General features: G+C 37.4%; 1 protein-coding gene across 1 annotated transcript; it reads right to left on the bottom strand.

Annotated features, from left to right (window-relative positions):
* Window positions 1-68: 68 nt before the first annotated feature.
* On the bottom strand, window positions 69-27,997 carry LOC113226026. Its single transcript, XM_026458534.1, has 16 exons — window positions 27,970-27,997; window positions 18,295-18,357; window positions 15,603-15,736; window positions 14,996-15,177; window positions 13,728-13,856; window positions 10,021-10,141; window positions 8,031-8,300; window positions 7,385-7,577; window positions 7,175-7,306; window positions 6,870-7,101; window positions 6,403-6,570; window positions 5,591-5,787; window positions 5,279-5,436; window positions 4,552-4,638; window positions 3,875-4,045; window positions 69-2,891 (listed from the first exon to the last, which is right to left on the bottom strand). The coding sequence occupies exons 1-15, from the start codon at window positions 27,995-27,997 to the stop codon at window positions 3,887-3,889; spliced, it is 2,253 nt and encodes a 750-aa protein (XP_026314319.1). The 3' UTR covers window positions 69-2,891; window positions 3,875-3,886.

Raw genomic sequence — 27,997 nt, 5'->3', positions numbered from 1 at the left:
TAATACGGTGGTTATGCATTGGTTGGCTATAAAGGGCGCCTTCAAATTAGTCGCTTGTAGAAGTGCTCTAGTGGCGCGACGACGGTGTCGCGACAGTCGCGCGTCTGGTGCGCTTTAGTGATTTTTAATTCACTTAGTGAATGTAGACTGCAAAAATGGCGCGCACGTGTGACGACAGTGATACTGCAACTGCACTTCTAAATATTGTGTGCAAATTGGTAGTGTCGCGGCTGCAGCTCCACTGCTGTTCAACTGTAGAGTTTCTATATGCATCTAATTTGAAGGCGCCCTAAGGGCTAAATCGCGGTAAAACAACAACAAGAGCCTAGCTCTTAAATCTAAAAGAGGTATAAATATCACATTCCAAAATAACTACGACTTTATGAACAAATTAGGTTTGACAAAATTAAATAGTAATTTATTAGCCTTGTAATATTATTAAATAGGTCACTTAGTTATTACCTTAGAGTAACGCACTACAGTGGCTACACAATTATCAGATCTTACATAATCGATACAGATGCTTTGATTTACACAACAACTGACAAAATAAATGTAAAAAAAACAGATACAAACAGAACAATAACATATTAAGATATTTTTTACCTTGGAACTTGTTTTATTGATAAATAAATAGATTAATTAATTACCTAATAAAATAGCATCTATAAAAACTTTTGTAAATAAAATGTGATTAGCTTTTAACGCCATAAATAACATAAATATGTACATATTACTAACTTTACTGTAAATACTTAGGCACGATAAATCTAACATTGAAAGCTACAACTCCTAGAGTCTATCGGCCCCTTACTATTTCTTACTAAACACGATTTTAAAACATGTCACTTACTTCTGTGTACCTACCTTCTTACGCAATTTGTACCCAGGTGTGTAATGTAAATATATTAGAGATAACTTTAATTGATTGTGATGTCCATGGTACTTTTCAAAAGTTAACACATTTATTTCATAAGTTTAACGTCCATTGTCTACAAAAGCGCTATATTCATGTCTCATTATCACGCTGTTAGTTAAAATAACGATATATTATTAGTTTTGAAACACAACTTTTTCTTCTACGCATTCGTAGAAAATGGGCCTAAGAGGGGCTTCATGATGTTACTTCTTAAACTAGGTACGTTATTTATGTTACAATTACACAGAATAATTAATTTACACAATAGTTACTTCGATAACATGAGTAATGTCCTACACTGCATAAATTACGAATAAGGGTTATTTACTTCATACAAAAATCGACGTTCCAAAGCCTGAAATTCTTTTTATAGCTTTCCTTCATAACAGTGCCGACTACATTATATGAGCAGCTCGTTTGGAAATAAAAATTAAAAAATGCACAAGTCTTCGCTAATACTGAACTATTAGAGAATTCCAGGCGTTACTTATTTTAATATTCTATCTACCTATGCTGGTACAGTTTATGCCTTCGTTCTGATGCAGTGAGGACGACTTGGCATCATGTTACAGAAACAGAGGCATTGATCACAGTGCCAGCAAACTAGCTATTGTAGTCAAATTCACTCCACATCACACGACATCATTATCGTTGTTGTGTATATTTTTAGGAGTAAACCGGTTTAACATTGCTAGAGCTCGTTTCTCAAAAATAATTATTATTTTTCAATATAATGAGGTCGAATTTTGGTCTCCCTTTTGGTCTTGTAGTTGTGCGGCTTCGTTTCATATTATAATCAAAATTAACTTGGCCTTTCTCTTTAGGCTTTATAACTATAACATCACTTAACAATTTCGTAACTTTATTTGGGAATGTAATGAGGCTACTTAGTACAGTTTTACTACAATAAGTTTAAGCCGAAACGATCTTTTCATAAACACAATTAAATTATACTATGCCAATATTTTATCATTTATTACTTAGGGATATAAATTATACCTTATGTTATAAAAATCAAGGTGGGCCACCGCCAGCACAAAAATATCTTAAGGAAATCCAAATTCTAGGCCGGCCGTGATATAATTTGTAATGCAGTATGTACAAACTACATTCAGGTACTTTACAATAAAATACTGATAGATTATCATCAATAATACTGGATTTTGGCACTCTAGGAAGTATTTTAACTTTATGTCAACTGTTACAAATAAGTAACCACATTGTTCTATTATTTTTGCTTCTATGGTTTTTGAATGAGTTGTTATTTAATGCCGCCCGTTAGCTCTTATAGTTTGTACACAAGGGACTTTGCACCAACATCCCAAAGGTTAAACAATTTATGACCGGGAGCAGACTTGGTTTGAAACCTAGCGTAAACTCAGTGAAAAAGCGTTTCGCAGTCTTCCTCTCTAAGTGGATAACTCCTCGTAAATATTTATTGGCAGTTTTTACCTATTAATAAAATCTAATTTTAAATCAAACTTTATAAAAATATTTAATTCAACAATTTTCAAAACGATTCTTTGGCATTCTAAATGGGTAACCTAATTTTCTTTGGCGATACCTGTTATTCTTTGGTAGCAGAGTATTTTCCTAATAAATTTACGTTATTTAAAAATATTAAGAATCTCCGATTGCATTAAAATAACAATTTCTTAAAGTATAAGAATAGAAATGGTAGGATTGTATCCAATTATTTGGGTACAATTGGCAAAATATTCGGGACAACTGACAGAAGCATTGAACGAATTCATGACTTTTGTAATTTCATGACTATTTCTTGCCTATAAAGTAAAAGTACTAAGAAAAGCGGACTTATTTTAGTTTACAATATTGCTTAGCATCGGAAGTATAAGACGTAGCAGTAATCGTTTGGTTTGTTTCACTGTGTTTCATTTTCAGTGTCTGCGGGAGTCGCTGGCTGGTTCACACTGATTCGGACCTCTCCTGAAGGGCCCACCACGATTTTCACCTGAAACAAGATGCTTTTTGAATTTAAGACATTTTAACTTCCGATAAAAATAGCCCGGTTTCATCTCGTACAAATGCAATGCAAACGACGTAGCCCCAAACTATAGCTTTCCAAAAACATAAAAATACTGACAGTGAATTCTACTCCCTTGCCGTACGCATCAGGAAATTTGAAGTCGAGCGCTTAATACGAGTGAGTGGTAAAGCGTGTTCTACGGTTCTGGGCTTTCTAGTAATCCGAGTGAGAAACGGTGAGAGAGCGGAGCTAAATTGTAAAGTTCTCACTCCGACTGAAACCCGACAAGCAGGTCACTTTTCTGCGGTGATTAGAAGCTTCACATCTCGTATTTTTCTTCCTTCTTTTTGGAACCATTCATAAACAACAAAAGATACTCACAAATCCACAAATATGCTCTACATTCTCATCAAACAATAACAATATGTATGAATTTGGAGGTGTCGGGACTCGGGAGTCGATTCACGATAACTCAGTTGTCGACCGATTCAATTTTTTCATTTTTATTCACAACACCCGAATCGAATGTCAAACTGTCATATTCAAACCGACCCGAAATGACGTCACACCCGTAAGATTACTCGAACTTCTCGACCGGCAAAGGCTACAAACGTGAATTACGTTTGTAGCCTTTGCCGGAACACAGTTAACAAATGAAAGTTATCGAACGTCCTATTGTTTACAAAGCAAGAATGTAATATCGAAATACCATATCGTTTTAAATAAAGTATGGATTTTGTTAAATTTAATGAATTTATTTTAATGAAAGGCTATTGCATTCCTATCTTTTAGGCTTTTAAAGTCTTAAAAAGATATATAAAAGCATTGTCATTTTTCATAAAATCTATTTCACCGACTAACTCTGTAAACGCTGTTGGATAACGATATCGAATCGGAATTGATCGTTTAACTCGAAGTTCTGAATAGATACTACTACCCGGGCGACTACCTGAGCGAAGAAAGCATACCTAGTCTCCCCGTCAGACATTCATAGCGTAGTAAACAGGGTTAGGAGGTGGGGCGATAGGAGAGGTAGCTGCAGTAGCAGAGTTCAATACTCCCGACGGAGCTCCCTCAGGGGCGCCTCTAGCTGCGCGAGATGGGGAGCCTGGGGCTGGCTGGTACAAGGGCGCTGCCACCTGCACATGAAAAAGTGATATAAAGTGATAAAAGTTATATCCCATTGTATAATGTCACTGTAATTCCTTACCATACTTTGAAGTTTTCACTGCCAAATGTGCCCGGGGGTATGGGCACATTTGGCAGTAAAAACCTCAAAATAATGTTTTATTTTAAATCCAATTTGAAAATAAAAAAATAGTCGTTGTTTTGTCATTATTTTTAATTCATTTGTATAATAGGTTTGTCGAAGGATCGAGATTAATATTGGGTTTTTGTAAATTTTGCAACCATTACCTACTTGAACACATTTCTTATTTATTAATTAATGTTAAACTGTTACAATTTTACATTTTCTACCGTTTCTGCTTTTTTTGCATTGGCTAAATAGTCTGGCCTGTATGTATAGTATGTTTGTGTTAAATAGTAATTGTTGTGAAATGCATACTAGAAGGTACTTCGTGATATTTTTAAATCTTGTTTACATTATTATCCTATTGTACTTATTGAATAACACCTATAATACCTTTTCGGAATAGCAGATCATTTGCTTTCCTCCCCCGGGTTGAGGAGCCGGCACAGGTCGATATCGTGCTGGTGCAGGGCATAGACTCTGAAAATCAATTACACGTTTGTTATTCATAATCAAACATTCGCACGTTAAAATGCGATGCTGCTTCTTTGTATGACATTTTTTACCCCCACACTACGTATACAGTGGGTATGTACTTTATTGTTAGAAAAACATCGCATCGCAGTTTGCTACCTTGTCAAAAGTTTCACAAAACAATCCGAAAAATGCTAGTAATGTGTTTTGAGAAAAAATCGTTGGCAAATTACGTTTTCAAGCTTGGAGCGTACTTTTTCTGTACTCGGAAATAAACAAATGCTTTTATAGTCAATAGCACGTCAAATAAGTCACTTTGACCTTTGTCTTCCTAACATTGAATAAACATCAATGATCCATGCTTTTTTTACGTATTGGTATAATATTATTGATAGAAAACGTAGTGCTTAAATTCTCTTTGTTGATAGACATAGACAAACATACAAAAATTGAAGCTTACATTTACAAAACAGCAAAAATGTGAAGTATAGCCGACACGCGTACACATGTAATAAGCCAAATTATATTTTATATATTTATTTTAGGTATGAGTAGCTGCCGATTCTCGTTTGAGTCTAGAAGAAATAAAGATATAAATTAAATTTAAAAAATACATAATGATAGCTTAGAGGAGACACATTTGCACCTGTAGGGGGTGAGTGTACTGTGCTCGCTGAGGCTGCACAGGTATCGGCTGTGCCTGTTGCTGGGGCTGCGACGGCAGCTGCGGTTGCGGTTGCTGCTGTGGTGTGCTCGTGCCGCTACTGCGCTGCTGCTGCTGGTAGTACTGGTGCATGCGCGAGTCTGAAAGTCAAGGTTTGCTTATTATTATTAAATATAAGCAGGTACGATAAACATAATAAACATATTTTTTTATTGTTGTCCACATAATTGTTAAGGTGTCGTTTAAAATGGGCAGACCTTATAGTTACACAATAGATAACGGACAGGTACACACAATCAGTCGGAGTCCAATGGGTAGAATAGTCGTGCTGGTAGTGATAATGCGCGCTGTAGGGCACGTAAAGCAATTGATGGTGCGTGCGGATTGGTGGAGGCGATTCCGGGCGACGGCAACGTTGCACCGCGCGCACCGGCGACGTCTGCTCTGAGCTCGTCTGAGAACTATACAGCTCCTGACTGCTGTCCGAACATCTGGAACACAAAAATGACCTATCGCTGTAAGGTTCCTGAACTCCCTGTCCACTCTCGCCAACGGCTCTCGTGATAATGACTGGGTAAACCCACGCATAGACACACGAGACCGCGTGTAGTATATGTACTATTTGCCAGGTTTTATTTAAATCAGTTACCGAAAAGTGTACGGAACCGGATTCATCCCTTAGTTTGCCAGCTTTACAGGTGGAATATTTTCTTCAAATTTAAATGGGACCAATATTGAGGTACCTTCTTTCCAACAATAAGGAATTATCAAAATTCAATTATCAATTCACATATGCGTTATCGTGTAACATCATACAAAAAAACGTCCAATTGAAAACCTGCTCCTTTTTTGAAGTCGATTAAAAAATGGAACTGCGGTTCACTTAGTTCATGCAAATTCCATGTCGAAACACATGTAAGTTAATATTATAAAAGGTTAAGAAATCAAGTAAAGCGTTTTAAAACTACCAACACGACAACAAGAGGTACAGCCAAGAGCACGTCAAGCTTGACACTTTGGACCGTTCTTATCCTAAGCGGCATAGAGTTGGATTTAAGTCTTAAGTGTTAAGCTTGACGTGCTCTTGACCCTGTACATATACTTACCCGATATTGACGTAAAGCGAGCAATTCCTGTACATGTCCTGTTGTTGGCGCTGATAGTGCGCGTAGGAGGCCATAGACTGAGCGTGCGCGTAACACGCATCCGAATGCTGCTGTGGCACCGGCGTGCCGCCGTGCTGTCGTGCCGTGACATAGTCCGACGACTTGGACCTGACCGATCATGTGGTAGACAGTTAGTTCAAATATTACACTAAAAGTTTGTGTATATTGTATTTTTTATATGAATTTTTTCTTTGTTTTTGAAAGTACTTTATGTGTTTTGCTGAATGTGGAAATTCGTAAATGGCATTTGATTACTCATATTTAAGTATAACTATAGTTGTAAAATTAGATAGTGAGTTTCCATAAAATGTATAAAAATAAAATATAATAAATAAAACATATGATATACACTAAACCAGGAATGTCACTTCAAGAATTTACCAGATTAACTTGATCCACAAACGTACCAAGTAGAACTAGCGCTAGCGCGACTTTGTGGCCGTGAGTTCAGGTTAGCCTCAGAGTAATACGGCCAGGAGTAGTTAGAAGTGGTTCGTTGACAGGCGTGAGGCTGAGTGGGCGTTGCTGACGCCGTCGGCGAGGGCTGTAGCTCATTTTGCATCTGTTGCAAAATTTCGTTTGAAGCACCCAGCTGCTGTTTCACTGACACACCGCGTACGTTTGGCCGGCGATGGAACCCTACGAAAAAAGGTATTATATCGTGTGGATGCTAATGAGTATCGCAGCTTACATCTGTCTCAAACGCCCATACCATAATCGTCATGCTCATCATCGCTGCTGGCTTGTGACTGAGATTCCTGGCTGTACCGCTGGCGAATGCGCTCTGTCCGCGGAGCCGCCGCGCGCGCAAATGCCGCGAGACCCTCATCGCCTTCTCCAGCTCCTTGAACATGTTCACCGCTAAAAAGTTCTGCTATAAAATTATGAATATTGTATTATTTTGCGACTCTAACAATCATACCCGGGGTGCCAGCAACAACATCGGGAGCGGGGGTTTCATTGTGATCTTGCAGGTCAATGTTAGTGGCTGAAGACGCAGATGTTCTGTCTCCTGGTGGCACGTAGTAGAAACCCTCGTGATGTGCTGCACTGCCCACGCAGGCCGTTAGAGGTGCAAGTGTGGAGAGAAACTGTCGTCGTGGTTCCGATCGCAACTACAACACATTTACCAAAGTAAAAATAACTATGTATTACTTATATTCTATTTGACTGCTCCATTCACACTCGCGTTCTCAAATCGACCGTTTTTAATACACTCAGAGACTTATATTTTCTTTTAGCAACTTGGATTGCTATAGATGTTTCACAAGAAAATTACAGTTATTTCTAAAAGGCTATAATATGATAATGAGCTTGTATTATAATACCATTTATGTCGGGAGTCTACAAATAGGTTAATTATACACGAAATCACAGGCAACGGTCAGAGTTTGCTACGACATTATTATCTTTTATTCATAGAAACTACGAGAAACTAATTATTACTTAAAAGTCCGATAAATTATCTGATAAATTAACTCGTAGTTATAATCTGTACCTTGTTATTTCGAGTAGTCTGAAAAAAATATGAACACAACAGTCGCATTATTAGTTAATTATTTCCACACCTTCTGAGCATCGTGATGCAAATCCCCTAGGTCAGGTGGTTGCTGACGCGACTGCACGGGTGCTGACAAAGTAGACGATGATGAACTCGAAGAGGCACTTCCAAACGCCTTTTCGCTGTTCTTGTCGAGACTGTTGAACGATTTGTCGCTGCTAGTCGAGAATTTATCGACACTGGCCCCTGCTGGCGAAGACCGCTGCTCCTCGTGTTCATCTTCCACGTCGCAAGTCAGAAGACGGATACGCTCCGCTAGAGATGTGGTTTCTGGTTGCTATTAATATAAATTTTTTAAAAGATCGCATTAGCAAAAACTATGTTTAAATATTGGTATACCAAGATGATTATCTTTTCAATAAACACTAATAATATCAAGTATTTTCCAGTAATTACAAAGTATAATGTTGAGACCGCAAATCAGTATCTACATCTTCTTGCGCTTATAACAGTTAGCTGTAACCACAACTTTATTCTACAGATTTAATTTGTGTTATTATTGATATCGTCATAGCACCTACGTAGTTACTTAACCTTACAGCTTATGTAGTAAGCTAATTATAAGCGTTCTATAGATTTTAATGCGTGTAAAATACTAAAGCCTCGATCACGATTTTAATCACTATCTTTTTTAACAGTTATGCTCTTGATGGTGTAGCCTCCTTCATTCCACACGACCCATAGCTAGCGATTCCATAAAGGGTCTAATATTTGAACGTGTAAACACGATAAATGTGTGAAATTTTATGAAAATGTGACTAATGTAATTGAAATATGTATGTAAACGTTAAAAGTTAACTTGAAAGGAAAACCTTTTTATTTTTTAAATGATCAGTATTTTTTTGTAAGTTTAACCGCCTAAATAGTTTTGACGCCGATTACGTTATCTATAGTTGCGGTCTGAAATTTTAAACATGGATGGACCAGTATGGCTAGCATCACAAAACGCGACTTGCACGAGAGCGACATAAAGCGCGAGATCTCTATGCGAGAATAGCAGTAGGTATCTCGTGCTAGTCACGCGCTGTCGTGCTAGCCCTTTAGCCATTATAAAATAAATGTATTACATTGCCTTCTATGGAATATAAAATTTGAAACGATGAAATCGATCAAAGCATCATTCGATTATCCATCTACAACCGATTCAATAAAACATCGAATGCATTTGCACCGTTAAAAATTAAGTATTCTGCTTTTTTACTTTTTACTGGTTACTTAACCTTTTGGAAGGAGCAATGAACAGGCTAGACTGAATATGGGAAGCGCGGCTGATTTTTTTTATAAGAAATACGAATAATTTAGTGTATTTCTGATTGTTTGTTGAATACATAGAAATCGACGGCAATATATTGAATTTTGCCGAATATGTAGGTACTGTGTGCAAATCCTATTTCGATGGCATTCAATGTTAATACGGTCCTAACTCGCGATTCAATATAAATTGATTGATTCTAACATTTGAAACATAATTATTCTAAACTACTGCACACGAATTGTTACAACAGTATTTAAAGAGGTGTACAATTGTTAAGCGCTTATTAAAAATAACAATTCCTTCGTCCAATCGTAGTCAATTTTCAAGAAAACTCTTTGTCTAATAAGAAATGACAGCCAGTAGGTATGTTCCGACGAAATTTAATAGTCCAACAAATTATGCGGTTGCATTGAAAAAATGGTCAATGTACTCGTCTTATTGATTCTTATTATTGAGTTTTCATTAACGAGCTACACAATCTGTCAAACAATGTTATATTGATAGTGACGATACTGAAACAAAGGTAAGTTAGAAGGTTAATCAATAAAATAAATCGGACCTCCCCTTATGAGCAATCCACAATTGGTATCGTATTCTACTTAAATTTCTAAAACGTATAACTTTCTATATTGCCTATCTATACCTCTGTATTTGAATTGTGATCGCTTGATACTACATACGAAAATTTTATTTTGTTCTTACATATTAGATTTAATCTGTAAAGTGGTTGTGACATTTTTACCTTTGGTTGTTGTTTTTTGCGAGCTTCACTCCGCAGTAGCGAACATCTGAGAGCATTTCTTTCAGCTACCCGACGCACTGCAGCCTCCTCCATCTTCGGCCGTACCCCGGCATCCCAAGCTCTGGGCAAAAAATTAGCAATCAAGTTTAGTAATCTTTCTCACTTTAACTGAACCATTTGGTAGATACAGTAACTGCTGCTGAAGCTTTTACTACCCCGTCACCATCATCATTAGTCTATCGTATTCCACTACTGGACATAGACCTCTCCCTTCTGTCTGTCTTCAGCTTGTCGTATCCATCTGCTACCAGCAGCCTTTCACTGCACGTCATGTCGCTTCGTCTAGCCATAGGGCGTCCTACATTACGTTTGCCGGGCCGTTGTCTCCACTCAAGAACTTGCTTTCCCCATCGGTAAGCACGCTCAAACTCATATCGCACTAAGGAAACACGTAGGGTTTCCCTGTGTCGCGGTTGCCACACACATAGACAACCACAAATTACACCCAAACTCAAGAGAGAAATGTATGTAGGCCATACTAATATTTAACCAGCCCGGGAATCGAACCCGGGACCTCTGCGTGCCAGACCAGCATGGTAACCGTACGGCCACGGAGGCAGTTTATTCATCACCCGGGCAGGGCGTGGGTGTTGGCTCTCCACGCCGGACTGGGGAACCACATGAAACGGCTGTTCACCAGCTGTCTCCGGAGCGGTGTGTTCCTGTCCGGCTGGAAATCGGCGAGGGTGGTCCTTATAAAGAAGGAAGATCGAAAGTTGTTTGAAAGAACACTTGCCGAGCGGCTCAGCGGGCATCTGTTGCGAGTAGGGCCTGACCTGTCGGAAGACCAGTACGGCTTCCGGCAGGCGCGGTCGACTGTGAACGCGATCCTTCACGTTCGTACACTGTCGACACAGGTACTGTCCCGGGGCGGAGTGGCGTTGGCGGTAAGCCTAGATATCGTCAACGCCTTCAACTCCTTGCCCTGGTTGACCGTTAAGGAGGCGCTTGAGTATCATCGAGTGCTGCGCCAGGATTCCGCCCAGCACACGCTGGAAGAGTGCCCCGCATGGGCCTCCGAGCGGAACATCCTGGTTGCCCGGATCGGGCGAGATCTCTCTCCGCCAGGCATAGTAGCGGCTATGTTGGCGGATCAAGAGTCCCATGAAGCAGTGGTCTCCTTCTGTGAAGCGGTGATGCTTCAGAAGGAGGTCGCCGAGCGTGATTGGGAGAGAGCCGATCCCGCTCGGCCCGGCTTCGTTCGCCAGTAAGTTAGGCAGCCGCGAGGAGGACGACAGGGCGGTGTGACCTGCTTCGTCGTGAGGAGAGGAGGGGGAGGAAGTAGTTCCTCCTAGGTGCTGAGGGGTTCCGGTGCGCAAAGTCGATCCCGGATGCTTCCCACTAGAGCACCCGAGAAGGCCACTGTGGGGTTTTAGCCGGTAGAAGTCCTAACCTCCCGCTGCCCACGCGGCGGAGAGGTATCCTAGGAGAGGTATCCCACGCAAAAAAAAAACATCCACGGAGGCATTCGTCGGTTATCGGTTCTATGACAGATATGGCCAGCCCACTGCCATTTCATTATTCTACCAGCTATGTTGACGACCTCCATTCTGTCGGCTAACCTTGTTTCGTATCATATCCTTCTGAGAAACTCCGAGCGTAGCTTGTCCCATTGCTTGTTGAGAGACTTTTAACTAATGGACTAGGTATACAGCCGTATCGTGATTGTCCACGAATCGGCTCCGTATGTCAAAACGGTTTTACTACCCGAAAAGAACAATAGTCCATCTGATGTAATATATAGAAAGACAAAGCTGAAAGTACATAATAATTATATGACAGATATGGATCTGTCGAAGAACTGATAATCGACGACTGCCTCTGTGGCTGAACGGTCGCCATGCTGGTCTGCCAGGAAGAGGGCCCGGGTTCTATTCTATTGTCTTTCTGTTAAAAAAAAATTACTAAATAACTCGTTGAGTAAACGATTAGCTTTCCTCAATTCAAATGTAAAACCTCCGAAGCGGTTCATGTTGCAGTTGTGTATATCATTTTTGTATTTGTTCATGTACGCCCTTACAATAATACCTGATAGTACTTGAGGCGCACTATAAGTTTCCGGAATGAATAAGAAAAAAAAGACTATAAATGGTCAGAAATTTTAGCGTTAGCGTTAATGCACTTTTTCATACGAATGAACCAATTTTGAAAACATTTATGCCACTCCTGCGTGACAATCTCTGAGACATATTTTTCATAATCTTCGACAGCCTCTTCAGGTGATGAAAATCGTTGATTGCGTAACTGGTTCTTAATTTTTCGAAATAAATAAAAGCCACATGGTGCCAGGTCGGGACTGTACGCTGGATGGCTCATGAGATCAACGTTGTTCATCTTCAAAATTTCATTTGTCTGTCTGGCTGTGTGCGAACTGGCATTATCGTGGTGCAAGATGATACAGCGTTTACGGTTATTTTTACGGAGCTTGTCAATAACTTCCGACAAACAAATGGTCGTGTACCAATTACTATTCACGGTACAATGATTCTCCAAAGCAACAGTAACTACGTATCCAGTTTTATTAAAAAAAGAAGCAATCATCCGCTTAAAGGCACTTTGTACGCGCGCCTCTTTGATTGGTTTCGGCTCATCTGGAAAGACCCATACGGTCGATTGCTGCTTTGTTTTGGGTTATATATATATATATATATATATATATATCTTTGTTTATCTTTAAACTGTCTACAAGTCTAAATAAAAACTATCTACATTCTATAAATGGTCCTGTAGCATTCTAGAAGGGTTACATGAGAAAAAAGATAAGAATCACTCTTAACACTACCTACAGATAGATTCTCAAAGCACTCTTGTGATCTACTAATAAAGTTCTGCCCACTTTTACTTTAAATTATCTAGAAACCTTCTTAGGGATATCTTGAGGGAATTTGAACTCTTAAAATATTCAATCGAATTAAATTTAGATATCTTATAGTATAAATTTTGATATGGGTGTGCTGCTTGTGATTGCACCAAGTGACGCGATACGTTTCTTGAACCTCAGTCAAATTGTGTGGAATCAACCGAGAGCACAGTTTTTTCACACCCAAATTCTTGTGTAATATTGATTGTATTTGACTCATGCCTATACCTAAAGATGCCAGAATGTCATGGTATGTCACATGCCTGTTTTGATCACACGGCGCACAGCATCGATGTTATTGTTATTCACAGCAGTGGACGGGCAACCATCACGAAATTCGTCACTGAGATTCACACGACCGCGTCTGAATTCTACAAACCAGCTATAAATAGTCGTCCTGCACGGTGCTTCATCGCCAAAAGCAGTTTGAAGCTGAGCGAAGCTTCGCTGAGCTGTTAAATTACACTTAAAGTCGTAGAAAATCATACTACGAAAATTTTCACAAGTTAAAATATAGTGAAAATCCATGGTGATGTAGACAACCAATTTCTAAAATGACGCCACAATATAAAAACAAGTGACAGTCAGATAAAACAAACTGTATTCTACAGCCAAAGAGTTCCATTTTCAAATGTTGTAATTACTTTTGAAATATTGTTTATGTAAGTGGCCAGTTCCGGAAACTTATAGTGCGCCCTATGTATAGCTAAATGTGCTATAACTTTGCACTTTCGTTACTCAATGAAAATACGCTAGAGTATTGTATTGCATATTAAAAGATACCTACCTAAGAGTTTCGGATGTGACGAGTTGAGGCTCGATAGTGGGTGGAGGGGGCCGACTGCTGTTGAACAGTTGCTGAACAGCAGAGTTGGTCTTGGGCTGGTTTATTGTCAGGATCAGCGGCGTCTCCAATCTGCCCAGACGACTACTACCTTTCTTAAATTGCACACACATTTTCCAACTTACACCAAACGACTTTTCACTACCAATAAGCTATCAAAAAACTATTTTGCTGCTGAGGCTATGAAATTCTGCACTTGGTGATAAAAGTATGAATTTATAATTTAGCAAGCATTGTGCTATATTATAAAAGTGCACGGAAGTATATTTTTAACGACCTCCTTGGTCGAGTGGCTTGCACACCGGCACTCGATCTTCAGACGAGTTAATGTAGAAATTAACTTTTCTGTACTGTCTCGGGTCTGGGTGTTTGTGGTATAGTCGTTATTTTCGAATTCCATAACACTAGTGATTTAGTTACTTACTTTGGGATCAGAGCAACGTGTGTGATATTATCTAATATTTAATACTTATATTCAGATTTGACATAAGTTTTCAATTAGAAATCAAACCCAACGGAGATGTCTCTTAGTCATCACAGATCTGTCGAAAAATCCCAAGTGTAGGTGTATGAACAGAAGGTTAACATGGACCTAATTAAACGAGAGTACGGAGTCGAGTGCAGAGGCCTCTTTTCAAAAAACTCCTCTTTTATTATAAAATTTTACTTTTACGAGATTATTATGTCACTGGATTATTTCCATATTTTCGGCGTAAATTTGACATTAGGCCTGGTGCCTAAATTATCATCATTGGAACGAACTGAAGTTAATCAAATTTGCCACCAAATCTAAAATACACACACTGTATAGTAGAAAATTCATATTTTTATCACAAATTGCACAATTATCTGACTCTAGCAGCTGCTATCAAAGATCTATTGATAGGTTATCATTTCATAGACGGCAAATATATTCAGTACAAATATTGTCTTTGTTTATTAATAAATAGTATCAATGTTGTGAGTTACATAATATTTTTCATTTTATTTACCGCTGGCTGAACGAATTCGCAGTGTTCAGTTTTATGCGTTTATTTTACGAATCGTTGGAAAGTTTTGTTATTTAAAGTAATTGAATACAAAATTTATATTATTTTACTTTTTTCAATTGCAGTTTTTCATTTATTTTTTAAATAGTGGTTATCTTAACTTGAGAATCTATATACATCTGTGGCAAAATTTGGCTATATTTATCATTGTTTATTATTTACTTATGTGAGGTAGTTGTAATATGTTCCTTCTGTATAGGGGTTTCGTTGTCTGATGGCGTAGGTTCGGGTTCGCTCTTAGCTTTCTCAGTGGAGTCCTTATGGCGATCGAGGAACCGCACAGAGCGCGGTGTCACCGATCCATCTTCGTCACTGGCCGTGGTCGTCGATCGCTGGTCGTCGTTCTTTGCCAAAAAATAACATTTAATCGAAAATAAAGAAAAGATAACATATTTTCATTTTGCTATACATTTTATGTTGAATGTGTAGAACGCAGGTCTTTACATTTAGAATTTCAGACAGCTTTATTGCAAGTGGCAAAGAGTTAAATTTAAATTTCAAATGTAATGGTGCTATTATTCGTGACTTAAAATGTAAGAAGTCAAAAAGTGTTCCACACTTATTTTATTTATTATTTTACTTGAAATTTATAACAAAATTGACAAGATTGAATTTTAAGGGCCTCTTATTACTTATTAAAAATCCGATCACACAAATATGAAACAACGGCAGACATGGAGAATGAACACTTTCAAAAAGCTAATATTATTTTTTACGATTTTACGTTATTAGCTTTTCGAAAGTTCGAGTTTTGTTTCTGTAAATGTACCTGCTCTATTTCTTTATCGGTATCCAAAGATTTCCACAGCCTGCCTCCCTTTAGGATACCGCCCCGTCGTTGTCTGAGTGGCGAATTTTCCGAGGACATCCGACCTTCTGCATCTGCTGTGTCGCTTTCTTCACCTGATCAAAATGACGGTTAAGGAAAATGAGAGGTTGGTGAATGCGAAGTTAAGAAATTATGGTGAAAAAGGCCAGCTGGGCTGTGATTGATTACGCCAGAAAGTACGCTGAAAACTGAAGAAAAAAGAGCGTTGCGTACACGTGTGGAGTTACTCTTATATACCTGCTCGACGAGGAACAGTGCGGTAAGGAAGCGTCGTGGTATGCAAAATTTTATAGTAACTTGGATAGGAATGGGAATTGTGCTACAGTTTAATCATTTAGAAAGATGTAAGGTAGTAGGCAGCGGCACAGGTATAGGGCAAATGTAGATGGAAATCTGCTGAAAGCTTCACATCCGCATTTTTCAATCAGTTGAATATGTCTTTAAAGAAGGTTTTAACAAAATAATTTACGAATCTGTTAATATTAGACAATGAAGAGAAAAGGCGTATCAGAAAATTACCATGTGAAGATTCATAGTCTTGGCCTATCTCAAAAAAGGAGGCGGGTGTAATATATACGCATTTGTACTTATCATTTGCGAGGCTAATTGCTCTTTTTAATACAGTATGCTATTATGATCGGTACAAATACCGAGTCGGCAAGAATGGATTCATCCCTATCAGAAGGGACAGAGACGGTTAAGACAAGAGCGTGACCCGAAATATTATTAACCTTTGAGCAACTGCGCGCCTTTATAGGCGTAGTATGTCCAAGTATGTTTTACCTTGTGACGACGCTAACCACCTTCCATCGTCATCCCGCCTTTTTATCACCCTCTTTACTGGTGCCTGGCCACTTAGTTTTAAAATTTTGAAACGTTCTCGAATTCCTTTGCCTTCCACTATTCTTACGTTGGTTCGTTCCATCATCACTCCCATCAAACTTCATATATATTACACGTATATATAAGCCCTCTTAGGGTAAGTGGCTATACTGTTAGTACTAGTTAGGACTGTTTTATATCATTGTATTATTTTTGTTACAGCCTTATCTTCCCCTTTCATTTTCTACTTCTAATAATAATAATAATAATAATAACGCTGACAATCAACATAGCCCCGCACTAGGGAAACCCTGTGTCGCGGGTGCCATGGACACACACATAGACAACCACAAATTACATCCAAACTCACGAGAGAAATAAATGTAGGCCATACAAATGTTTCTCCCGGCCCGGGAATCGAACCTGGGACCTCTGCGTGGCAGTCCGGCATGGTAACCGTTCGGCCACGGAGGCAGTTAAACCTTCTAATAAGTTAAAACTTCTAATAAATTTAAGTGCACCGAGCCCTTCTTTTACTTTCGCTAAGACCAGGCCACAACATTATGTGTTATTTCAGCATGCAAACAATATATATCCATTTTATGTTGGCTCGTTTCATTCAGCAGTTACAAAGTGATTGAATAACAAACATTCTTCCTTACTATCGAGTTAATAATATGTTAATAGTGTTACCTAATGCATACAGGTATCTAACCTACATTAAGCTAATTAAATTTTAGCGAACTGATTGGTTTCATATTTAGGGGAATATTGGAACACTGCGGTTTTGTTTGCGCTTTTTGTCGTGATTCTTTATGAATGCATTACAACTCTTTACAGAAATAGTATATTTTTATGACTTTTAGAACAAACACAGTCCAGACAGATGTCAGACAATGTAGAAAACTTTCAAGGCAACACGGCGATGCCATAAGAGCATTTGCGCACTACGTTCCGAATCCGAGGTCCGAAATATCACACGGATCATTTTATCTGTAGGTATACAAGCGATATTCGTATTTTCTCGGATTCGCATCGGACTTAGTGCAAAAGCGACATCCAAAGTGGGTCCGAGTTTTCTGGATTTGTAGTCTCGGATTCGCAATGAATACGAATCGGGTGAAGTGCGCACACGCGCTAAGGCGCCCGTCCCGTGCGCGGCAAGCTTGAACACAAAACTAGACCAAAAATTATTGCCTCCGAGACGAAGTATTCTTTAAGATACTCTCTTTGAAATACGAATAATCATATCATGACTATATATGATATGAATACATGTAATAGCGGAATTTTAAAATTCCAAATTATTTATTTGTGTAATTGACATTGATCCTTAGCAACGGCTGACCGACTGAAGAGACAAACTTATCAGTTTATAATGCATATATATTTATAAAGAGAATCTGCATACCTATGAAATTGGTAAATAAATCCGAATACAAACTATTAACTTCTCTTTCCTTGGGTTTGTTATATAACATTACCTATTATCTACTGTCTTAAAAGGGTATTAGTGTTTATTGCTGGCGCACGCACGCAACGTAAGCGCAAATTCAGGACTTTCAGTATACCGTTCTCTAAACTGACGGCCTTGTTAAACTACTAATATCTTTTAAATATAACGTGTTGTAAAAATTATTCCATATATTTATAGAGCTGACACTTAAACAACACACGAAAAAAATTGCATAACTCTTAAAGCATAAAATAAATCAAATCCATTCCAACGGTCTAGCTGGGACAATCTCAAGCGATTATATAAGGAGAGTATGATAAAAACATTATCATAATAAAAACAACAAACACTCACTAGTCAGAGGGGCCGACTGTAACTCTGTTCGTGTCTCCTCTATGCATATGTCTGGACCACATTCTGTAACAAAAACGCTATTTGTTATTTATTATGCACTGGAACAAATACGTCATTTTTTATTTCGTCCTTACGATATAAAAAATGACGTATTTGTTCTCCGTTGGCAACATGGAACGCTGGCATACCAAATTATTTTAAATCAAATTTTAAATTCTTGATACTTTCACTTTATTCTAACAATCATTTTAGCGCCAAGTCCGAATGTGTAAAATTTTACTAAATCATCAATAGCTAATGACGGAGACATCACTTCTATTTCTTATATCAGACCTAAAGTGCGCAAACGCTGCCGTTTTAAATAGGTAAAGTATAGGCACAATATTGATCAACCAAGTCTAACCGAGTCCATAAAAAAAATCAGCTCAATGAGGCGAGTGTTAAGCCTTAAGCCTATTCTCTCATCTACTTTATCGTCAGGCCGCCGTCCAACAAATAAGAAACACGCCTTAAACTTTTACAAAGTTTCCTGACCTGGATTTTAAATAATACAAATATAAAGTAAAATATTTGGCCGAAATGTAAACATTTCCAAATAATACAGTCGGTTATTATTCAATACTTTGCAGCTTTCTTATCAACCATTGTGCGCCTAGTGAAATTCCGCTAAGATTTATGATACAATCTCCGGAATGAAGTAATCCGAGCAATTATGAAAATCTACTTCTTACTCTTTGTTGTAATAGATTTGCAGGGCAAAACTCATCTTGTTACAATAAATAAAAAAAGATACCCTGTACATAAATAGTAGGTAGATATTATCCCTCTGAACTTAGAATAATAACGCATAGAAACCTAGCCCGCACACGCTAAGTGAGGCAAATTGTAGGACGCCCTATGGGCTTACACGAGTGAGCGGGCTGTCAGTGCTCAAGGTCAAGTTGCACCGCGAGCAGCTCAAAAATTTTTGCTAAAAATGACGAAATGTGGGGTAATTGGGTTTAAAAATAGATCAGACAAATATAAAATAGACACTAATATCACATTCTACAAGGAAGTTACGCGTTTCAACTTGTATTTTTATGTAAATATTCACTAAAACAGAAAATTAATTTCGTTGCAACAAGATATGAAAATGTTGCAAAGTAACGGGTTTTTTCTCCCCATTTTGCTATTCTGTTTCAAAATAATTATATTACGTAATTTTTTGAGAATAGGCAATATCGCGACGGTTGCAAAATTTCTACAAATGTACATCGCCGCAACAACATTGTAGGGAATTTACGTTAGCTATTTTTACGAAATATATTTAGTATTTGCCTTCATTAGTTTCATGTGAAAAATCATTATTCTTGTTCATCATACACTCATTTAAAAAAACTGTCTTGCCCAGACTCAAAAGTTCTTAACTAAAATTATTTCAGGAAACTAACACTGACTAAAAAGTCATCGTCAGTTCTCCAAAATCGTGTATAAATAACTTTCAGGTTCAGGTTGTTATCGTGGACTTTTCATGTAAACCCACAGATAATATCAGGCTATTTATATATTCAAATTCGATAGTCGCACTTAAACTCGCTTGTAGGTTTTTGTTCATATATGAGTTAAATAAAAATTGGGTAGTATTTAATAAGGTGCCTACAGATTTGCTCGACATTGTCGATCGACAGTAACGATTGAGAATTATAGACGTTTTCGAGGAGTTTTAGAGTGCTTATTACGAATGTAGCATTAATTTCTAAATCCAAGATGATTGCCAACAATTTTCAAAAATGTATTTTTGGTAAACCATAAGGAAATGGCATGTATATCTGAATACAAGATGGGAGACAAGACTTCTAATTCTTCTTCTTCTAATTCTTTGCTATCTTGGATTTAGAAATATGTGCTATATTCGGAATGAGCAGCCCCTAATACCTTGAAAACGACACCCAACTCGCTATTATTCGAAAAATCGTGCCCGCCGTCTTGGATTTAGAAATTAATGCCATGTTCTTAATGAGCACCCCCAAATACCTCGAAAACGACACCCAACTTGCTATTATTTGAAAAGTCATGTCCGCCATCTTGGATTTAGAAATAAGTGCTATATTCCTAATGAGCACCCCCAAATACCTCGAAAACGATCCCCAACTTGCCATTTTATGAAAAATCGTGCCCGCCATCTTGGATTTAGAAATGAGTGCCATATTCGCAATGAGCACCCCCAAATACCTCGAAAATGATACCCATATTGCATTTATTTCAAAAGTCGTGTCCGCCTTCTTGGATTTAGAAATAAATGACATATTCGTGATGAGCACCTCGAATACCTCGAAAACGATTTCCATATTGCATTTATTCGAAAGGACGTGTCCGCCATCTTGGATTTAGAAATGAGAAAAGTCGTGTCCGCCTTCGTGTATTCAGATATAAATGCCATTTCCATAAGGATTACCAAAAATCAATTTTTGAAAATTCCTGTCACTTGACGTTGTCGATCAACAGTAACGATCGACAAAATCGAGCATATCTGTAGGCACCTGCTTGACAGTAACTTTTGACAAAATCGAGCAAATCTGTAGGCACCTCTCACTTAACGATGAGTTAAGCAAGATACAATTTCCCCACTTTTGAGGGAAATGTTATTCCATGGCATCATTATTATTTGTGGGCGTAAATACAAGTTGCTTACGTCTACATGAATTTGATTTTTGTCTCACTTGTGACTGTTCGTTTTTTTATGAAACTATCATTCTATGCGTTATTATTCTAAGCGTCTGAATACAAATAGAAAATTTTCAAAATTTTTTTTTTAATTTTCAGAACTACCTACCTTGCAGTATTATCAGTATTTAAAATTTCCTTTTAATTTCAACTTGTGTCGTCAAAAGTCTATTGTTGTTTTGTTGTCGAAATGAGCACGGATGTAGAAAGGTTCTCTACAAAGTCATGCCGTTGGGAATTTCATGAAGTTGCACATAAGAGACGAGACTTGTAAATGAAAAAGGAACACCGTGTAATGCCGAGTCTCACAAGCTAACAACAAATAAAATTAAACGGAAATTGTCTTGTGTTTCAATGCTATTTAAAAAACAACATCGGGCACATAGACTATGATCTTTGCTTCAACACATGATATGTTGTTGATGTATGTGACTCAGAATTGAAACGTGATGCTGAAAATGAAATTATAAAAATACAAAAATATAATCGATATTACTTAAGAGGCTATAACTTGTTTTGTTAAGGAAGATGAAACATAAGACGCCTCAAAAATAATATGTCAACATAAATTAAGTGTAAAGAATATTCTTAATTCTAATAATTATAGTATAGTTTTGGTGTAAAATAAATAAAAACAACAAAAAAGCATGAAAATTGTAAACAACAGAATGTTTTAGAATATATTATATTAAATTTTACAAATAAATTAGTTTTCGTGATTTCTGAGAATTTTTCTCACCGCGCTGCTATTGATTATCCTAAGAGTAGTAAAGGAATTGCAGTATTTAAAAAAAGTATAAATGAGTAGGTACTTCCACAACAGTCTTGCAAGTCTTTTGTTTATAGTCTCACTTTATAAAGAAAGATTAATTTATTGTCTATTATCACTGAGTTCAAAACCGTACTATTTTTTAGCTATGCGGAGTTATTGAAATTGAGAAATTTGCAAAACTGTAACTTCTAAGTTAAGTAATTAATAATCGTAGATCTAGAAAATGTATATACGTATAACGTATACTCGCTTCGTTCGTCATTCGCTTGATATATTTATTGGAGCAGTGGTATTTACCTATCCATATAATATATCTACTCGTACAAATAAATGTATGTCTCTATATAATTTATGCACCATTTAACGGATTGATATCACTAATGTAATATATTTTCACATTTATTTGTTACCTAACATAAAAAAATCATATTTAGACAATATATATTCAAAAAGAGGGGGCATTTGCATTTAGTTTCGTTCCTCGTTTGGGTCAGAACATATAGATAACTATAATCTGAATTGCATGAACCCTTCAAGTGTTGAGTGAAGTGTCGAGTTGCAAGGTCACCTCCGAGTTTCGTTTGTCCCAAGACACCATCCATCATGAGAAGGTCGTGTGTGGGCGATAACTGACACTTCCACCTCACCGCAAATGAACTGTCGAAAGCGTACCTCTTCATAGACTAAATGCGAGTTAAAGATCCATGAAAAAGGATTTCGAATAAACGGTCACATTAATACCTCTAACATTTGGCCTATTGTTGTCACACACGTCGCACTGTCTGAATAAACACGTGTATGTACCACAGCTGCCAAGAGTCCTGTCATAGGAAAGAGTATTATATAGAGTATAGTCTTCACTTTGACTATGGTGAAATTACAGGGACTGGACGAGCGCACTCGTAGTGCCTGTTAGATCTCTGTGACAGTTTCAGTCTTGACTTGCAAGAAAAACCTACACATGGATCTGATTTTTTTTTACCTTCTATGCTTAACTACGGCTATTATTTCAAACGAAATCAATGATTTCGATGACAGAATAAAGTTACTATAATATACGGAATTTGCGCCAAGAACGTACGACACTTGGTAACATAAACATAATTGGTCCGTGTTGGGGTTGGGTTTAGAAACAGTGTAATCGTGCGTTTCAACATTTTATTATTTAACCTAGCTAAGCTAAGGTTATAAAATAATTCTTCCATATAATTCCGTTGACGATGAATTAATTAATTAATAATGCATTCCTTTCAAGTTTGAATAATAATAATGTATTTATTTATCTCCACAAACATAATAACTGAACGTGAACCAAACTGAGATAGAAAAAAATTGAGTTTATATTATGTTTTAATAAAATCCATAGTGAAGCAAGAAGAGCGTCGTAGAGAAATATTTCCACAGTTTACAACAAAATCGACCAACAGACTTGGACAGCTACGACTACGAATTCAATTTCCCTCGCAACAATCTAATTTTAAGCAACTTGTGTGATTCTATTGTATTTCGTCACTTCATGTGAAGATTTCAACCACAAAAATGTTTATGGGTGTTTGCAACTATACTTACGCTTGTAAGGTTACGCACTTTACCTTTATCTAATACGTTTCAGCGTTTCAAAAATAAGTTAATAATACAGAACATTTTCTCTGTACCCCTCTTGAGCATACAACACGGGAGATGCTATAAGCATTATTTTTCGGACATAACTTTCTGCCATTCTTTAAGAGGCGAGAGGGTTCTACTACAAACAAATAGATGAACTCAAATGCAATATCGAGTTATATCACTATTAACGACAATAATACCATTATATATATATATATATATATATATATATATATATATATATATGATCTCCCAGTAAGTGTTATACTTTGGCCGGACTGTTAGAGTCCTACCTGATGCACTCCACTTTTCGAACGTTTTAGATGTTCCTGGTACTCACCAGATACATCCGACCACAACTCCCATACATCATTTTTACCCGATCGACTCTTTCTATCAATCAGTCAGTCGGTCAGTGGTAATCGAGTTATATTGTACGAGCCCTGTACGTAATTGTACGAGCACCTTCGATTGGGTCGGGTTCGACCTGCAGTGCGTGGTCCGATTCAATGCGTGTTTTCGTGTGCTTATTTATGCTTTTCGATGGCACAGCGGTTAGTATTATGGACGCTTGATGAGGAGGTTCCCGATTTGGGCCAATTTATGAAAGAAACATTTTTAAATTGATTCTGGTCTGGGTATTGCACTCAGAGTTATCATTAATCTGGTACTCATAGTACAAGGAATTTCCTGGTTTGAGATCAACATTACGTACAAAATTGTGTGTGTGATGTGTCTGGCATTATTCTTATACATAATTTTTCCCTAAAATACTTTTAACCTATCTGGTATAGGTTCCAAGAAAAAGGAGTCTAACAAAGAGATAGTGGAGATACAACAACACTATAAGTAAGATAGTTACTTCACTATATCGCAAAGTAAGCTTCCCATTTTTATCAATTGTGAGATTTTGTACTGGTACAGCGCCTCCATATACTACTACATAGACACCGTCCTCCACCGGACCTTGGCCTACGATCTCGCTACTTTTGACTTTACTTTAAAAAATAAAAATAGCTCTTACACATATTATAACCGCAAAACTTTTAGCCCCAAATTATACTTAAGGATTCCTAAACACCTCCGCATGCCGATTTCCAGCCGGATCGTAGCAAGTTCTTCGGCCGCCATTTTAAATTTGCCACCTTGAATTTTTTTGTTACAGACAGTTGACCACTGTTACTTGACGCTTGTACAAACAGAAGTGAGGAAATCAAGTATTGCTATTAGAAACCGATATTGGTGGTGTGACGTTGATCGGGCACGCACTTATTCCTGCTTTGTAGAAAAAGTTCGAATTCGAAGTGTGTACAACATTATCAATATTCACATAGTGCAGTAATTTTGTTCACAGAAAACTGTCATATTTTCGAATTTTTATATCTGACCGTGAAGCTATCCCCGGTGGCCACTTAGCGGGGCGTTTGGGAGGTTAGACGTACCTGGCTCTTCGCCAAAAACCCACTCCACCCGCACTCTATAAAATTATCCGTTTGTTGCGACCCTCTTTTGACTACAGCACACAAAATGTCGTTTATTTCATATTTTTGCTGTTTGAATACTCCTTTTATTTTCACATTGTACAAAGTGTCGACATGCATGAACATTTAGTTTTAAAATTGCAAATGCTTTTTACTGTGATTACGATCAACTATCTGTCACATCAATACATCGTGCCTCTGTGGTGCACTTAATAAGATATGATTTCCTTTTAAAGAATGAATTAAACTGTGGATTGTGAAATTACTGTTCATTTGCGACCAACTATGCAAAATACCGCCGACGCCGACAGACGTTACTGTTATGAAAAGAAATGCTACGCCACACGACTGACTACACAATGATAATTGGTAACTATTTTAATCATATTATTCATACACTCGCTCTATCTTATATGTTTGTAGACTTTTATTTAAGCCCCGAAATTAACATTGTCAATTAACGCCACTGGAGAACTTTACCGCACTATAAAGTTATATGGCGATCATATTTCAATTAAAACAAAGATCCAGGCCTTTGATATTTACGACCAAACGTGTAAGTTCATTGGCATTCATTGACTTTGACATTAGTTAAATTTGTTTTGATCTGAGAAACAGAAATGTATTAAAGTAACTAGTTTAATACATTTCTGCTTCACAGATTAAATCATCTGTTGATGAGGGATATTAATTTATATATGTGTCTTGTTTTCGTGATCCGGGAGCAAATTTCGGATATTATTGTAAGTTTCTGTTCTAGAAATTATTGATTTCTTAAAAATAGAAGATCGCATAGGTATTCTTTAATTTTTTTTACAAGTCGTGGGCCTGATAGTAAGCGACACGCCTTTCTGCAACATTGCAGTGTCACACAAAGATTTGAAAAGCTATGAGGGCATTACCACTGCGCAGTCTTACAGCGACATAAACTTGACAAATCCCATGTGGCTGTGGCTTTACCAGAATCTTCACAACTGGAATGCAGCAATGTTCACAATTTGTGCTTGGCGGCAGAAACAGGTAACTTGGCAGTACCTGTCAAGATGAACCATTTCACAAGGAACTCTACTACTGCTTCTAAAATTAGATTAACGCATTAAGCACCCGTTGGCCTAAAATATTTAGAATAGTTTTTATACTAAACATATCATTTTACTTATAATAGTTCTACTTGTAAGTAGTGTATTTTTTTGTGATCTTGTACTTACCAGTGATTACCAAATTAATATCTATAAATTGATGCCAGTTAAAATGTTGACATCAAATGAAGTTCACGCGCTGTAATGCCACGTAAGTCATTTATCACTAAGAAACTTTGTCCGCAAGTTCTCCGAAGTTGAAGAGAGTTTACAGACAGGTGAGAACAATATGCACACTTCCTACATGGGTACGACATAAATAACAAAAAGAAAACTAGGCTCAAGACACATATCGGTTAGTTCACGGTTAAATGGTAGGTTTGTACCAAAATACTTAATAGATCTAAGGTATAAAATTATCACTTGCATAGTGTAGTTTCGTGCTAGACAACCACACTGATTGCCTAGTCTCAAACTAGGGAACTCTCTACCAGACCAACGGAATTCACTCCGCTAACCAGAACACCGAAACCAGAACCAAATTAAAAAGTTCATTTCCCAAATTGGTCCTACCCGGAATCGAACTTGGGCCCACAGTGCCAACTATTGGGCTATTGAGCTCGTCCAATATTATTGTCGAGAGATTTTACAGTTTTTACGAGATTATAAAGCTGTTTGGCTTTTACAATAGTTGACGATTACCTACATTGTTTAAGCTATTTTATTGTAATGTATTTGAATTGATTGATTGATAATATAATAAAAATAAAGCTGGCAGATATTATTAGATTACGATTATACTAAAGAATTGCATCCGAGTCCCGAGAACAGGGAAACTTTCCAGTTAGCATGAACATTCTAGTTGGAACTCGGAAAGCGAAATGAAATTAAAAAAATGAAAATTAGACATTTTCGAAAATTTTTGTAAATTTTAAAATTTAACAATTATTCATCGTAATTAAAGGCAAACAAGCGAGATAGCTACTATGCTCTCTAACTACTTACTGACTAAATAATATATCAGAAAAAAACAACATATGTGGGCCCTTCTCCAGGTGTAGATTAAAGTGGCTATTACTTTATTTACATTTTAGATAATGAATATATGCAAATATATACAAAATTACTATTTGCAGCTTTTTCTTTTGGTACGTAGTGGAGACGGGCAGCGATCATAAAAATGTCGGCGGCGGCGTCAAATAGTTTTACGAATGGTGGCGACGCGACGGCGTAATCGGCGTGGCGTAAATATTTTCCAGGTGTTAAAATACTAAATCATTATGAATGTATTCATTTTCAACGTTTTTTACATTTTAACTTGAAAGTTAACAAGTATGGTACAATGGAGATTGACAGTCCAACTCTAGCATTTATGCGTGTGGATAACACGTAATTTTTTCCTTTTTTTTACTCGGTTCACAAAACTGGACACAATTCTAAAATAAGGTGTAAACGTTTAATGCACATTATGATATGAAAAGAATGTGTCTTACTTGACATGAACACAATAATCAAATTTCATTAACAAAAAGTGCATAAATGGCAGTAATAAGAAATTTGCATCTAACACTTAAGAGAAGACAATAAACAAAACACAGGCCACAGAACCGGATAAAATGTAATCAATTTTAATTGTTCGGAATTGATTATTGTATTGATATATAGTGGGATTGGGCTGGTCACGTCTGTCGTATGCCAAACGAGTTGTGGGCCAACATAACCTCGACATAACCTCGGTTTGGGAGGCCCACAACTCAAAAAGGAGACGCGGTAGACCACGTTGGCGATAGCGTGATGGCATAGACTCCTTTTTAAAGGATAGGCCCAATGATGCCTAAGGCCGGGATCACTGGTAAAAGAGAGGGAGGTCTTTAGCCAACAATGGGACAGACAAATAATTAACAAACAAACTGATACTTAATTCAAATAAAATTAATTTCAGTCATGCCAATTTTACGATATGGTACAGATTTTATTTTGTTTGTTGTACTTCAAGCCCTTTTTCCATCGAGATAAGCCTTCTACTCACCGTAATCTTGACACACAGCATTCGCCAT

Source organism: Hyposmocoma kahamanoa, unplaced genomic scaffold (genome assembly GCF_003589595.1).
Source record: "Hyposmocoma kahamanoa isolate Upper Pololo Valley unplaced genomic scaffold, ASM358959v1 100021, whole genome shotgun sequence".
Taxonomy (NCBI): Eukaryota; Metazoa; Arthropoda; class Insecta; order Lepidoptera; family Cosmopterigidae; genus Hyposmocoma; species Hyposmocoma kahamanoa.
Note: the sequence above shows the minus strand (reverse complement) of the source record. Positions and strands in the feature narration are given on the sequence as shown.

What these genes read in the sequence shown, in the direction of transcription:
- LOC113226026 (XM_026458534.1), bottom strand. Translation starts at nt 27,997, where the DNA reads ATGGCGAATGCTGTGTGTCAAGATTACG. An exon ending in GTCACATCCGAAACTCTTAG is followed by an intron (nt 10,142 to 13,727) that starts GTAGGTATCTTT and finishes TTTTTTGCCCAG; the next exon opens with AGCTTGGGATGCCGGGGTAC. An exon ending in TGATGAGCATGACGATTATG is followed by an intron (nt 7,102 to 7,174) that starts GTATGGGCGTTT and finishes CTTTTTTCGTAG; the next exon opens with GGTTCCATCGCCGGCCAAAC.